This window comes from Engraulis encrasicolus, chromosome 10 (assembly GCF_034702125.1).
Source record: "Engraulis encrasicolus isolate BLACKSEA-1 chromosome 10, IST_EnEncr_1.0, whole genome shotgun sequence".
In the NCBI taxonomy this organism is placed as follows: Eukaryota; Metazoa; Chordata; class Actinopteri; order Clupeiformes; family Engraulidae; genus Engraulis; species Engraulis encrasicolus.
In genome coordinates this window covers 4,157,411-4,173,494 of record NC_085866.1, presented here as the reverse complement: position 1 = coordinate 4,173,494, position 16,084 = coordinate 4,157,411, and the positions used below count along the sequence as shown (strand labels likewise).

The window sequence follows — 16,084 nt, the reverse complement described above, 5'->3', positions numbered from 1 at the left end:
CGACTTTTGAGGGCCCCATGTTTATATTTCACCCTAGTAGGGCCCCGAAATGGCTAGATCCGCCCCTGAACACTGTGTGTTAGATTTCTAAACAGCTGGAGTGATGGGACATGCATGTGTAACCCTAAGTACTTTCCATCCATTTCCTTAATTACACAGAGCCTCATTTTGGCAGTGTGAAGACTCAACATATTGACACGTGTCATTTTGGCAGTGTGAAGACTGAACATATTGACACGTGTCAGGTTTCTCTGACTGCTCAAGAGCACACCATGAAGAAAACCATAGAGTACTGTATATGAAGCTACATATTCAGAATATCTGCAGTTAATGTTGTGCGCTGAGATTGCGGTTAAGATGTTGTATGTGTAAGTATTCTTCCTGAGTCCTTTGGTTGTGTACAAGGTCAGGCGAATGGTAATGAATGCATCCCCTGCTCCTACTTTGAGGTCCATTGGAATGATGCACAAATCTCCCACTGAGAAGAGGAAAAACCCCAATGGGGTGGTTTATTTCTTCAGGACCAATCACTCATCTATACTGTGTGCAATGCACTGCGCTGGCTGGTCCAATTTTCCATGGATTTGCCGTCAATAAGCTGCTGAACTCTTCTGAGAAGCGGACGACGCAGATTAATTGTATGCACATGTTATTTGAATAGAATGGACTGGCTCGTCACAATATTGTCCTGGGGTAGCCAGTGTGAGCGGAGTAAAACGTTACAGTGGATTAGACGAGCTAAGATCTCTAAATGCTCTATGTTGTGAAGGTGTTTTGGGACTTGTAAACATGATTAGGATTTTTATCATCTGAAAAATAATCATTCATATGTGCTCGTAACAAAACAAGCAATACATAATTTCCAATCAAGTCTTTCTTTTATTTATGATCACAGTTACAAATAAAACTTTCATAGATATGTTCCCCAACTGTAACTACTAGTGTGTGTTTTCTACTTTCGACAGGTCGACTGGCCGCTAGAAGCGCACACGTACTTTCCAGGAGTAGTTGGTGAGGACCTTGTTCTTCTTGCGTATGATGCATGTGTACGTGCCTTCGTTGATGGCGTTGGCGATGACGACGATGCGGTCGTCAGCCAGGGTGATGTAGCCTGGATGAGAGTACTCCAGCAGCTCCCCATCCTTATACCAGCTGCAGAATAAGAAAGGAAATCAAGTCAATGTTGAAGGGGGCGCTGTGGCACAGCGCGCTAAGCCCACCACACTTGGGCATACATTTCTCGATCCTCCCACATCTCTCTCTCCTACTCACTTCCTGTCAGCATCTCATACTATCCTGTCAGTAAAAGGCATAAAAAGGCCCTAAAACATATTTAAATGAAGTAAATGTGCCGTGGCTCAATAGGCCGTGGCTCAATCAGCTGTGGCTCGATCAGCTGTGGCTCGATCAGCTGTGCCGTGGCTCAATAGGCCGTGGCTCAATCAGCTGGACACTCGACTGCTACACCGGCGACCCGGGTTCAATTCCGGGCAGAGGTCATTTGCCAAACCTTCCCTGTCTCTCTCTCCCCGCACGTCTCTTGTCTCTATAACGGTTCTGTCTCCATAAAAGGCATAAAACCCCAAAAAATGCATTAACCAGAGTCACTCAGAGAGCGCAGACCTCCGCCAACTACTTGATAGAACATTTGACTATGTTACACCCTGTCTTTCTGCCTTCTTTTTGTGGAGTAAGAAACTGGAATGTTTTGCCCTGTCCCGCAATTCAATTTGCAGTCACTAGGGGCGTCTAGATTTATAGGCCAGCAATGGTGAAGAATCTTTAAAAAGGTCCTGGTTCCGGTTCGTGATCCGTATCACCACCATAATTTAATCACTTGTTCCTTGGGTCATTCTAACAACTCCACAAAGTATCAGACAAATCCGTTCTGATTTTTTTGAGTTATCCTGCTGCCAGACAGACAGACAAACAGACAGACAGACAGACAGACAAACCAACGCGACCGAAAATATAACCTCCTTCGCAGAGGTAAAAAAATGTTGTGACCATGTAAAAGGGGGTAGGATCTGCAAACTGCTTACAAAAGACTTGATATATTGAGAGCAATATTTTGGTCATATATCTTCTTGATCTACGATTGAAACATTGCGCTCAATAAATTAAGTCTTTTGCAAGCAGTGTGCAGATCCTAACCCCCTTCTATATAGACCATTTTTGATTTGGCACCTGCCGATGCTTTCCTGTTGGATGTGCACGGCTTTCTCTACACAGTTCTGGGCCCCCCCACACTTCCTGCGACACTGCACCAAATGTCACGATCAGGTTTGTCTGGCAAGGGTGGCATATCTCTTACAATTCAGGGCTCCATAAATTTTGGGAACTCAATGCACAGTCATTAGCTTTAGTGAGCGAGCGAGAGAGCACCAAGCCAGCATCAATTGGCGGAATTTTGGTGTGAATCACAATGCACACATCACAACAGTTTAAGGTTACATGTCATTATTCAAACTCCCATCCTCCCTTGTGCTTGTGGCCTCGTAATGATGTTGCAAGATGTCATTGATGATAGAACATCTTGCACAAGCGCAATTCATGGGTCATTTTCTCATTTTCCCAACCGCAATCGGGTTGTTGAATGGGGAGATGTTCCCCAAAAGTTGTTGTGTTTAGTGTTAAGGGCTCTACCCTGCAGGGCAGACTATGCTAATACCCCAGAGGACTTGTTGTCTGAGAGGAAAACTGTTATTTCCCTCGTAGTTTACAACGTACTGTATGTATATGCTGCTCATAAAAACAAGTTGGAAAAATACTCTTGGGGGAAAAATGTGAAAATATGTCAATGTCAATAGTGATAACAATGGTGACCTTTAAGGGTGGTTAAATCGTTAAAAATCTAAAACCATTTATATAGTTATGTTCACAAGTACATGTAGTAATATCACATAAATGTAGTATCTGTCCTGAATTAAAATAATGTTTCGGATACTTACAACACTTTGCCCATTTTCGCCGCAATCTTCTTTCCACAGCGGAAGGTGAGGGCCTTTCCCTCGGAGACGTACTTCAATTTAGTTCTGGCAGGAAGAGGAGTCGGAGCGATTGTGGGGAATGGAAACGCTGTCAAGAGAGATGTTAACATTCCATCAGAACACATTACATCTGATGATGAACACTTTTCCAGTTTGTTGGGAACGAATGTTGTTCAAGCATAACACACAATTTCACAAATAAATTGGGCTGACTGAACAATACTGCAGAGCCAACGGTGTATTTGAACTGCTAACAGAAAAATAGCTCTGTGTTTCATGGTTTGCAACAGAACTATTGCCATGAAAACCACACTTAAGTTACAGGCCAATGTTTTTTTTTGTAGTAATGGCATTGCTTTCCCTCAGTAAACAAAACTAATTGTAGGTTAGTACTTAAGTATACGACTTTCAAAACATTTCAATACCATGTACTCTATATTATATTACATTACGCTATATTAGCTAGCAGATGCTTTTTTCCAAAGTGTTTTACAGAATACATGCACAGTAATTATGCACGTAATGAGAATAAGGCTGGGATTAAATTTAATCTACACCACTAATTTTCTTCTGAAAGAACAGTCATTATGAATATGAATAAAATTAATATTCCAGGGGGTTGGAATTGTGACAACAATGCTGAAATAGTTAGCTCTGTTAAAAGAAAGGAAATCCTTAGGCCTACTCACCGTAGCAAAAATCACAACTTTCGGGGCAATGTTTCTGCATGAGTTTCCTCTTGCTCTGACAGTAGCCCTTCTTAGCCCACGCAGAGCAGATGAACAGCCGGTCCAGACATCCTGCAGACATCAACAGGGAAGCAAAGACAACCGTTTAGCAGGAAATAACATATTTATACACACAGGGCTCTAAATTAACACCAGCCAACCGGCCAAATGCTGGTGACATTTCAGTTTGGCTGGTAGAAAAGACCAACTTACTAGCCACTTTCACCCATTAGTGAGAGTGTGTTTTGCCTGGTAAGATTTCATCAACTAACCATTTTGACTGGTGGTGAAAAATGTTCATTTAGGGCCCTGAATACACATATACTCAGACATGCATGCAGATTCAAACCGTATTTCCCAAATGGAAGATTGCATTTCCTTTATTCCCTCCTATTAGCCATCCAACACACAGCTTTGTCTTCTTGCACTGCCTTCACACATGTCTTGCTTAGACTTTAAGACCTTGATACAAACATCCAGACTGTAACAGTTTCCAAAAACATATCAAGGCAGTCTTTTCAAACTTCAAGATAGAATTTCCAAGCACTTTCAAACCTTTGCAAAGCATCTGGTCTGAATAGTTGCACAACACTAACCATTAATGTTGTTACTAGACAAAGGCCACTGGTGATTTATGTACACTATTCACTCTTGGTAGCCTACATCCAACTGTGCGCATGAAAGATGGATGACATACATAAAGTTGTTTTACGGGTATAGGGAGTGTTTGTTCGTAAGACTTATAGACCCACCATCAGCTCAAACATTTGCATTGTGTAAGAGCAGTAGTGTAGAGATGCTTTATTAATCCCCAAGTAACTTAAGATGCTCAATTCGTTATTTTACAGAATGCTAGAGTATTTCTTTTCGAACAAAAATAGAATAGAATACTATAGAATTTATTGTCATGCCAGCATGAAAATTGCCTTTGGTCTCACACTGTATAAAAACACAAATTAGACATTTATTCCATTGTTCAAAACAAAAACTCATACATGAATCATTGCACCTATCTCCTCCCTCTAGCCACCTCTGCACATCCAGCGCAGTCGTACCGTAAGAACAGTAGAGTAGAGATGGTTTTTAATCCCAAAGGAAATTAAGATGCTCAGTTTGTTATTTCACAGAATGCTAGAGTGTTTATTTTTCAAGTTTCAAGTTTCAAGTTTCAACGTTCTTTGGCCATATCAACAGTATAAAATACAGTTGTTAGAAATATTATTTGGAAAGAAACAGGGGGGTACATAAATAAATAAACAGGGAATGACATACAAAAACATTGGAGACATTGAAAAGTGCAATGGAATATTTAAAGTGCATGGTGTTGCGTGAGCACACCAAATAACAATTCTAACAACTGCATTCTATACTGTTGATATGGCTAAATAAACTTGAAACTTGAACTTTAAAAAAAGACCCATCCAGTGCATCAGGTCGTAGGCCAGAGTCATACCATAGAGGCGGTGGAGGCCCCAGACCTCGTCTTGTGTAATCTTCTTCCTTCCCGTCAGAGTGGCGTTGAGATGCATCAGGGCCTTGGGATTCTGGGAATGCATGAGGCCCAGAGCGTGGCCAATCTCGTGAGCCGCCACATGGACCAGGTCCGTTAGCCACACCCCTGTCAAAGCCACACATGCTGTTAGCCACACCCCTGTCAAACCCACACATGCTGCAACGATGAGACCTACCTACATGAACATACACTGGTTCGGCATAATGTCATCCCAAGTCCCTGGCAATGCACTCCATCCGGCCTAGTTACAATGTAAAACATTGCAGCCAATTGAACCTTAAAAAGTAAGTTGCCCTGCAGCCTTAAATTTGTAAGTTAACTTGAGAAAGCTTTGAGTTGCATTTGGTCTCGAGTTGAGTTAACTTACAAACTTAAGGCAGCAGGGCAACTCACTTTTTTTTTTTTTTTACATTTAACTGGCTTGCAATGTTTTACAGTTTAACTAGGACGGATTGAATGGAATGCATTGCCTGGGACTCGGGACGACATTCGGCCAGACTCTTATTTTTTTTTTATAGTTATACAGCATGTCCTGAAGTGACATACTGTGGATGAAACATCAAAGACTTTTCAAGTACATGTACGTACGTAGTGTATGTATACGGGGTGAGATGGAATGTGCTGCTCGTTTTTATACTTTGGACTAAAAATGATTGAGTAGCAAATATACTGTATCTGTTAGGGCTACGTACATGGCAGACATTCAGAGTTTACGAAACAGGCTCAACAGGACTCAAATGCAACTTTCTGAGTCAAAATTAGAGACATAATATCACATAATTGTTTGTGACAGGCAGTTGTGATCCTGCATACTCGTTTTAACTGCAGCGCTGTGCACTGGGTTTCATTTGCCAGACAAAAGCAGTAGGCCAGGCCAGAGGTCTGCACATTGTATGTGGTCAAAAAGGGTTTACATTTTTGGAGCACTATACAGTGCATCCCAATATCCAGACGCTTTCTGTTTTCATGATTAGCCTTTTGATTCTTCAAACATATGATTTCCCATGACGCCTGTCTGTCCAACTGCATGTATCAGACTCAACGACCAACGACTCGTGTGAAATGAAGTGCTGTGTTTCAGTCACGCACACTGATTGGCACATGTACTGTATATCAATCAAACATAGCTTTGTACTGTACAAGAATTTACTTGTCTTTCCATACCAAAAAAAACAACCCTTAAAGATCAAAGCAGCACGTTGCTGTTTTAAAAGTTTAAGATGTGAGATTAAGTAGTAAGGAGATTTGATATGACAAACACATGTTAACCTTTCCTCCAGCTGAATCGCATGTTGCCGAGGATCCAGTACTCATCATCGTCAAAGTGGATCTCCCCCGTCGGGGGGAAGAAGGCGTGGGCCAGCTCCCCTGTAATGCCGTCGAAACAGTGGTGCAGATACGACTGCATACAGTCTGTGTGGTTCACCGGGTAAAACCCTGCAAAAGAACCAAGAACAAAAGACGGCAAAAGTGTTTTAGAATAGAATCTTCACATTTCTTTTGTGTCAGACATATTAAGGTGTTTTATCTTTTACCTGACATGTTTCGACAGTGAAACGACAAAAGTTTCACCGTCAAAACATGTCAGGTAAAAGACAAAAAAACCTTTACATGTCTGAAATGAAAGAAACTTGAAGATTTGATATAACTTTAATACATAATGAACTTCATACATCTGTTTTAGTATTTTTAGAGGGTTTCTTTTACTTACATTTTCCCCCTTATAATTCGAAACAACAGAGAATGTGCACACATCTACATATAGTGCAATGTGATGAAGAACTAAACATCCAAAATGTTGTACCATTAAACGTTTGGGAACATTGAGCTTTGAGCTTTATCATTTCTTTTCAGTTTTCTCATCATCCTGCCATAATCGAAATTGAAAGGCAATTTGTGACTTTCTTGTGCATAAAAAAAACAAACATTGTATAAGAAATTGTTACTTTAGTTACTTATTTTTACATGATAAAGTTTCATTTTTGTCCAAATTCCATGCTGTTTAGCAGTACATTCTCTTTGGGCTCTGTTATCAAACATATTGTACCAAGCCATTCCCACATACAGTAAGTCTCCCATCCCATCCAATGTCATGAGCACAACATAAAAAAGCATCTGCACAACTCATCAGTTTAAGACATAAACACTACAAATGAAAATCCATTATGCCTCAACCCTTATGATTTAAGGAGGCCCTAAACACTAAGCTGCCATAAGCATTTTCATAACTTTCTCACCAATCTTGATATCGGCCTCTTCCTCTACGGGCACCTCCCTGAAGGTGAAGGGTGACACGTCGTGCCACATGTGGAAGGCCTTGGCAATGCCTCGCCGCGTGTCCGTGGCATTGATCAGATTCCTCGGGAATGATATCACCCTGCAACAAAATATGCATGCACAAAACATTCAATTGATTGATCATGAAATATTTGTCTTGATGTATGCATCCAAAAAGGGATGAGATGTGTGTACAGGTATTGATATGTCTAAAGATTTTTTGTGGTCTTTTTTTACTTTATTTGATAGGACAGTGTGAGAGGTGGACAGGAAGCGAATTGGGAGAGAGACGGGGAGGGGTCGGCAAAGGACCTGGGCCGGGAATCGAACCTGGGTCAGACTACGGGGCGCCTGCACAGACAAATGGCAAAAATGGCATCAATGGCTGTATAGTGACTTCATATGGTGTTGAAATGTGCTTACTTGTAGGTGAGCTTGAACTTGTCCCATTTCAGCTTCTCCGGCGTCAGGGTGTACCTCTTGATCCTGTTCAGGTGGAGCACGTGGGCACGGGCATCTTTACGAATCCCAATCACCAAAACACCAGAGCCATGAACTTCTTCCTTGGACAAAAATGTAAGGACACAACTAAACTTAATAATAAATCACAGAGCAAAACCTGACATTTAAAACACTCCTGTGTGGAAAAAAAAGTGATTTTATAATTGAATAGATTACACTGAAGAAAAAAAAAACTCACCTTCGCCCAATCTACATCATCAGTTTCAAAACAGGACAACTGAAGTGCACATTAACAATTCGTTTCTACTAATCCAGAGCAAGGCTATCAGGATGAACAAGGTTAAAAACTGAACGCAAAATGATAACAAAAACGTATATATACACAATAGAGTCAGTGGTATGTCAGATATTCTAAGAGTCTCTCTGGGTATGTGTTAGGCAGGTCATACGGAATAGAAAGAAAGCACACTAACACATCCACACCACATGGGGGCGCCGACTAACTCATGGGGCTCTTGGCCTTTAAGGGTCACTAAAAGAAAGACCTGGGTGAACAGGTGAGGACAGGAGGCACCTGCTCATACGCTGAGGCCTGTTGGCCAGTGTTGAAGCCAAAAATACTGAATCAAACCAAGATAACGCAAAACACGCCCACTCAATGCAAAAGCGTGTGCTCAAGTTGGGTCTCCTAAGGGGGTGTTGTCCCCTACTTCTTCTTCTCTTTTTGAGGTGTTTGCGCAAGACGTGCGCTATCGCCATCTACAGCGCTACGATGACTTCATTGATTCTCAACCTCAGGACTCCGAAGGTCTCCTAACCGAAGGTCTCCTAAAGGGGCGTTCACCCGACATAAAGTGGATACCGGAAAAGAAACAAAATGACGCTCCTTGTTAGATCCACCTTCTTTGGTTGAAGCTAGTATGCTCCATTGAGTGTTCAGACTGTTCTATCTACAGTACTTGGAGTGCCTTTGACCAGTAGGCCGACTGTGGAACTTTGTATTTTATGAACTCATGTGGGATTTCCCTCACAATTGGGAGCTTCAGAGGAGAGCCAGTTGGTCAAGGGTTCTCAGAAGTTAAGCGGTAGCCAGGCCACGCCCTTCTAGTGGCACAACACATTTGTTGTTGCTTCTAGTCAGGCCAGGAGCAATACAAATAGTTTCAGAGCTCCAGAGAAATCAGGAACTCCACCCACTTTGTCGGGAAGCAATCAACTTTGAGCAGTTCCAATGACCCTGGGTTGAGGCGTGTTCAAGGCAGTGACATGGTTTAAGCAGAGACATTCTGCTGGGACACAGTGGGCCCTTCTCCAAAACTAGGACAGTGCACTTCTAAGTGTATGAGCCTAATTAGTCACGCCCAGTGATTGGATACTCTTTGGTGAACTCTACAGAATATCCAATCACTGGGTGTGACTAACAAAGAGTATCCAATCACTGAGTGTGACTAGTTAGGCTGATACAACACTTGGAAGTGCACTGTCCTAAGTTTTGAGGACCCAGTGTGTGTTCATAGTACGGCCCTTGGAGGACTTTAACGGCCCTTGGAGGAATTTGAAGTGGCCCCTTGAATTAAAAGATTCCCTACATTTTCAAACAAAGAAATCCATGTGAGCCTCCTGCCCTGGTCATGTGTTCACCAAAGACCTGATTTATATTGTTTTCAGTACCAAATCATAAAATTCAACAGCCACATATTTCATCTGGAACTTTCAAGTGGAAACCTGGTCTGAGGCCTCTTCTGCAAGTCCATGTTAACAAGGCTATGAATTTTGCCTTTTTTAGGTCTTGTGAAATTTGCGCATCCGGGTGGGGCAACCCTTTGCTAAAGGTGCATTTTGGGTAACGCTTTAAAATAAGGTTCTTCTAATAAGCGTTTATAGTCTCTAGTGAGCAGGTAGTAATACCCTTACAAGTGCCCAATAACATGCTTATTAACTTTGTTAACATCTTATAAGCTGCTTATTATGTGTTCATAGTGGTTTATTTTTTTAGTCTTATTATTTACATCGGTACACATATCCATCTTGATATGCTGACATATGCTAGATATGGAGGCGTCACGAAAAAAACTAAAATTTCAAGATGGCTGCCATGTGTACCGATTTTCATGCTTTTACTCAAATAAAGTTATTCATCAGATGTTAACAGCGTTAATAAGCATGTTAACAAAGTTAATAAGCATGTTATTGGGCACTTGTAAGGGTATTACTACCTGCTTACTAGTGACTATAAACGCTTATTAGAATAACCTTATTCTAAAGCGTTGCCGCATTTTGTACTGCTGATATGGCTAAATAAAACGTGAACTTGAGCTTGAGCTTGATATGAAGACGGCTCTCTATTCTCGTCAGGACAAGCAGGAAAACAATGGATACGAACATACAGTATGTGTTCATATTGCTGCGAATGTTCGCAGAAGTATCCTTCAAGCCCCGTCAATGAGTTGGCCTATGACACAAATACAAACACAATTACAATAGCAATTTTTTTTCTTTTATGCATGATGTTTCATGCATAGTCTACAAGTTGAGACTGTTAACATAATTATACCGGTCAGAAGTAATGTTGTGTATATGACCCACGAAACTCCACTGTCCCCATGGGGATACAGATCCCAGATCAGAAGAATAGGATGAACGGAATCAATAGATGACACACAACATGTGCAACACATACTGTTTTATGGTTTTTCAGCAAAAAATAATGGATGTTTTACTGACAGCATTCAGAGCATGCGTGAACTGAACACTGACGTCTCATGAATCTTATGTTTCATGGGCTTCAGAAGTTAATTACTGAACCTGTGTAGGAGACACCAACCGCAAGGTGTAGTCGAAAAATCAGGTCAGTCATACGTCAAACGACACATCCTGATATGCTTTGCGAGAAGAACCGATCGCATCTTTGCTCCCATTGAGGTACTGTAGGGGGGCGTCAGAGCAAACGCCACCTCCTGAGGCGCCTTCAACATCTGCAGGAAGCGCTTGTTTACGTTCTACCAGTCTGTGGTTGCTTGTGTAATCATTTACGTGATGGAATGCTTGGAGGAGAAGGGAAGCACATCTAAGAGGGACCTCTTCCAGGGCTTGGGAGCCTCATCAGACGGCCTGGCTGGCTGGCTGGCTGGCTGGCTGGCTGGCTGGCTGGCTGGCTGGCTTGTTTGATGATGTGGCTAGCGTGACTCGCTGTAGTCTGTGGTGACAGTGGCAGAGGTGGAAGAGGGACGTCTCTGGACAAACTGCGGAGCATCACGGTGGCTGATGACAGCCGTCCTCTCCTCTGCACACTGTCATCGGTGCACGGTGATGAGACGGAGACGGACCTGAGCAGCAACAGGTGGCTTCACTCCAGGAGGTGAAGAACCAACGGGGCCAAAAAACTCCTTTTGGACCCCAAGAAGCCATCAAGAACTGTTCACTCGGGAGTGAAGGGGAGGTGTACTGCAGGAACACATGGCAGACCCCCAAACCATCAACCTGTGCAATTTCACTCAGGGGGTGAAGGGGAGGCGTACAGTAGGAATACGTGGCGCCGGACTCGGAGGATGATGTCAGCAGTACTGGACTGGAAGTGGACTGGACATAATAGGACACATGCACACATGCACATTGATTCACACAATGATGCTTTTGTATTTAGTTTAGTTGATTTGATAGGGACAGATACATAACATGTAGGTTGCATAACAACCAAACAGCAAGCATCATAGCATTTATAGCCAAAAGCTAATTTCCAATGCCCGTCCCTAGAAGGGCTTTTAAAACAATACAATAGCAGCAATAACAATAAAACAATATTATCATAAAACAACCTATACACTCATTCAGTCCAATCATTGATTTTTGAAAACTATCAATCCTATTTAAAATTGGTGTTTATTCTTCTTTATTTGCACCCTCTGTCAGTAGTGGTGTGCATTGGCACTGCCCTTGTGATTCGGGAGGTAACGATTCGATTCGAATCGATTCAGTCGGTCCGATTCTACGATACATTGTAAAGCATTACATTTCTACTGAAAGCATGAGGCAATACTGAACAACATTTTATTGGGTGTTTTCTGTATCAGTCCTGCAGTTTTCAATGCTTTGAGGTGCGTTCATTTGCTCATAGGCCCACTGAGCACATTCTGAGTCACTGTTTTTTATTTCACCATTGGTGCAAATTCAGGAGATTGTTCTGCAAGTTTACAGACAGACCGTAAAACATCTTTCAGAATTAAAAAAAAAAAAAAAAAGATTTTAAATACTTTCCTTAGTATGGCGCATGTGTGCCCCGGTGACAAAATATCCACAAACCACTCATTTCCATTTTGAATATATCATAATTCATTATCATTCATATGTGGACTTTTGCATTCATGGTGTGACCTTGTAGGCTGCTTGTGTGTTGTGAAACATTCTCCCATGCCTGACCTTATTACAGTCTGAATATGGGTTATAACATAGTGGTACTACGCATAAATTCACGTGCATATCAATTAATTAGGGGCCAAGCAGCGAAGCTGCCTGGCACCTTAGAGTGTTTGTACTGTTCTTATTATTATTATTATTAATTCATGTTTCTCCTCTGGGAGTCTATGGCAGCCCCTAGAACCGTATGGTCGAAAATGCTGAAAATTGGCACACACGTTCAAGACCATATCAGCATTACCCACAGCAATTTTTAGGTCCCCAGCCCCAACCCTCTAGCGCCACCAGCAGGCCAAAGTTGCAGGTACATTTCTGCTTGTAACTTTTGAACCGCTGGGCCAATTTTCAAAAACTTGGTATCCCTGGAATCCTTGGGCTGAGACGAATCCAACGCACCCTATGACGTCATTTTCCGCCTGGATAGTTTTCCCGCCATTTTGAATTTTGTGAAAATCACTAAAAATGGGTCTCCTCCCTCAATTTTTGACATTTTTTTCTGAAAATCGGTATATAGCATCTCTGGACTGAGCCTCACAACACTTATGCCTTGAATTTTTCATATCTTTTATCGTTTGGCCGTGACAGCCAATCAAAAACGGCCTAAAAGTCGCCAAACAGGAAGTGAAGTCATATCTTGGCAACCCATGGTCGCAATCTTCTGCAAATTGTCACAGACATTCTTGTCCATGCCTTGACCCACCAAAACGAATTTCAGGTCGCTAGCTCAAACTCTCTAGCGCCACCAGCTGGTCACATTTTTAGCTAAGTTTCTGCCCGTAACTTTTGAACCGTACGCTCCATTTTAAATTTGGTGGTACCGTTGAAATCCTTGGGCCAAGACGAATCCAACGCATCCTATGACATCATCATCAGCCAATCGAAAGCAGCCTAAATGTCGCCAAACAGGAAGTGAAGTCATATCTTGGGAACCCATTGTCACAATGTTCTGCAAATTGTCACAGTCTTTCTTGTAAGTCCCATGACCCACCAAAAAAAAATTCAGGTCGCTAGCTCAAACTCTCTAGCGCCACCAGCTGGTCAAATATTTAGCTACATTTCTGCCTGTAACTTTTGAACCGCTGGGCTAATTTTCAAAAACTTGGTATCCCTGGTATCCTTGGGCTGAGACGGATCCAACGCATGCTATGATGTCATTTTCCACCTGATAGTTTTCCCGCCATTTTGAATTTTGTGAAAATCAATAAAAACCCATCTCCTCCTCAATTTTTGACATTTTTTTCTGAGAATCGGTATATAGCATCTCTGGACGGAGCTTCACAAAACTTTTGCCTTCAATATTTTATATCTTTTATCGTTTGGCCGTGAGAGCCAATCAAAAACGGCCTAAAAGTCGCCAAACAGGAAGTGAAGTCATATCTTGGCAACCCATGGTCACAATCTTCTGCAAATTGTCACAGACATTCTTGTCCATGCCATGACCCAGCAACACAAATTTCAGGTCGCTTGCTCAAACTCTCTAGCGCCACCAGCTGGTCAAATTTTTAGCTAAATTTCTGCCCGTAACTTTTGAACCGTACGCTCCATTTTAAATCTGGTTGTACTGTTACATTCCTTGGGCCATGACGAATACAACGCACCCTCTGACATCATATCTGGCAAAATAGAATGCCCGCCATTTTGGATTTGGTGAAAATCAATAAAAGGCTCCTTATCCTTCAAATTTAGTCTAATTTTCACAAAACTTGATACACATGATTTCTGGAGCACTGTGAAGAGATCCCTAAAAGGGTTTTATTACATCTTTTACCGTTTGTCCGTAACAGCCAATCAAAATCCTCCACACAGACGCCAAACAGGAAGTGAGCTCATATCTCAGCAATCCATAGTCAGAATCTTTTGGGAATCGTCACACACATTCGTGTCTCTGATAGTGTTGCCTGCTCAGCTCTTTCGGTTGCCATGGCGACTTAGGCGGACTTTCTGCTTGGCCCCGCATTGCTGCTTGCAGCTATATTTAAATACTATGGTTATAACTGATGTGGAATTCTGTGTTTCCTCTGGTAGAGCAAATGCAAACGGGCCGAAGTCTGGCTGCGGTTCGGGCACACAGCCTGGCAGGTTTATGACATCCTGCAGCCATCTGACTCCACTTGGGCCTACTGCTGGCACTGGCAGAGGACAGAGTTTGATTGTCATCATGCACCACTTAAGAAAGTATATTGTGCTTGCAATTTGAAAAGAGGAAAGGGCAAAGGGACAATTCATTGAAGCAAAAAAGTACACAAATCGCCTGCAGTCTGGGACCTTCTGCATCCCTGGTTTGGGTATGTGGATAACTTGCAGTTCACCACGTGACACCCGCTATATGCTAAAAGTTTTCAATACCATTACATCGAGTACCAACCTATAGGTCGTCGTTATGGTACTCGGCATTCTGCAGGGTCTGGGTTAGTTATCAGCAGTTGTTTAGCCCAGACAGTTTCTCCAATCTGATTCAAAGTAACAGCGCGCGGCGCATAGTTTGCTAGTTTGGTAAGGGAAATTGCGCATTTTTCCAGTCCGAATGAAAGATAAGGAATGTTTACAACTTCCCCTATTTTTTTATTCAACCGCATATTTCGAGCTTGAAAAGAGGAGAGGGCTCGTATTACTATCTATTTGTCATGCAGGGTCTGCACTGCTCGTAAGAACCGCTATGATTTTAACCGCAAAGTTTGATTCCAAAATATCCTTACCTTAAAGTTCCATATAGGGTATGCATTCGCTCCTTGAGGCCCGACCAGAAGGAATCCAGTCATCACGACCCAGATGAGGAGTTCCACACCATCGCCGTTTGGAATTGTTCGTTTGGACTGGCACGTCATCACTGCTGAATGTCACCATACGATGTCTCCGAATCAGAAAAATGATGACGAGATGCGTCCGGCCTTTTACTCACTAATGTTTCCACTATAACCATTTATCAAATCGCTCATTTCACTGACGGGTTGAACAAATCTGAGGAGCCCCCGTTGGGAGGAGTTGTGTGATCATAGTGGCTATTGCTCTGGCCGCGCGCGGTCATTCACGGGCAAGAGACGGCGGCAGTTCTCGCAGACTTGATTCACGTGAAACCGCTGCCAAGCCTACCCACAAAGAGGTTTCACATTTCTACTTGAGATGGAAGCCACGGGTCGGCAAATATTGAACAAGCCCACCACAGAACAAACAGGGGATCATCTTTCTTTCTTTCTTTCTTTCTTTCTTTCTTTCTTTCTTTCTTTCTTTCTTTCTTTCTTTCTTTCTTTCTTTCTTTCTCTCTCTCTTTCTTTCTTTCTTTGTCTGTCTTTCTGTCTGTCTTTCTGTCTGTCTTTCTTTCTTTCCAGGTTGCATCATGCACAGGAAATCTCTGAGATTGTAATAGTTCTTCAAAATGCTTTTGGCATCCCTGAAGAACCTTATCACCCGCAGCAAAGGAAGCAAATGAAACACGCCTTTCCTAACTGGAGGCATTCAATTATGTCTGCGGACATTATGAAAAATACACTTGGCCAATAACCTTTGGTACACATTGTTTCCTTAGGTGCACATTGTAAACTACAATGTTGCACATTCAGTCATAATCAAACCGGATGACACTCAGCACCCCCCCCATACCATAACACCTCTTATGGTCAGCTGATGCCGATAGGCCTGCAGTCTGTAGACAGCAACGGGGAGGAAGGACCTATGATCAGGGCTGGATTAATGCACAGCCTAGA

The 16,084-nt window shown here is 42.4% G+C and overlaps 1 protein-coding gene across 1 annotated transcript; it reads right to left on the bottom strand.

Moving 5' to 3' along the window:
• Positions 1-867: 867 nt before the first annotated feature.
• Positions 868-15,475, bottom strand: mmp23ba (matrix metallopeptidase 23ba). Its single transcript, XM_063209538.1, has 8 exons — positions 15,080-15,475; positions 7,932-8,071; positions 7,469-7,608; positions 6,501-6,668; positions 5,172-5,336; positions 3,680-3,790; positions 2,952-3,078; positions 868-1,152 (listed from the first exon to the last, which is right to left on the bottom strand). The coding sequence occupies exons 1-8, from the start codon at positions 15,206-15,208 to the stop codon at positions 978-980; spliced, it is 1,155 nt and encodes a 384-aa protein (XP_063065608.1). The 5' UTR covers positions 15,209-15,475; the 3' UTR covers positions 868-977.
• Positions 15,476-16,084: the final 609 nt, after the last annotated feature.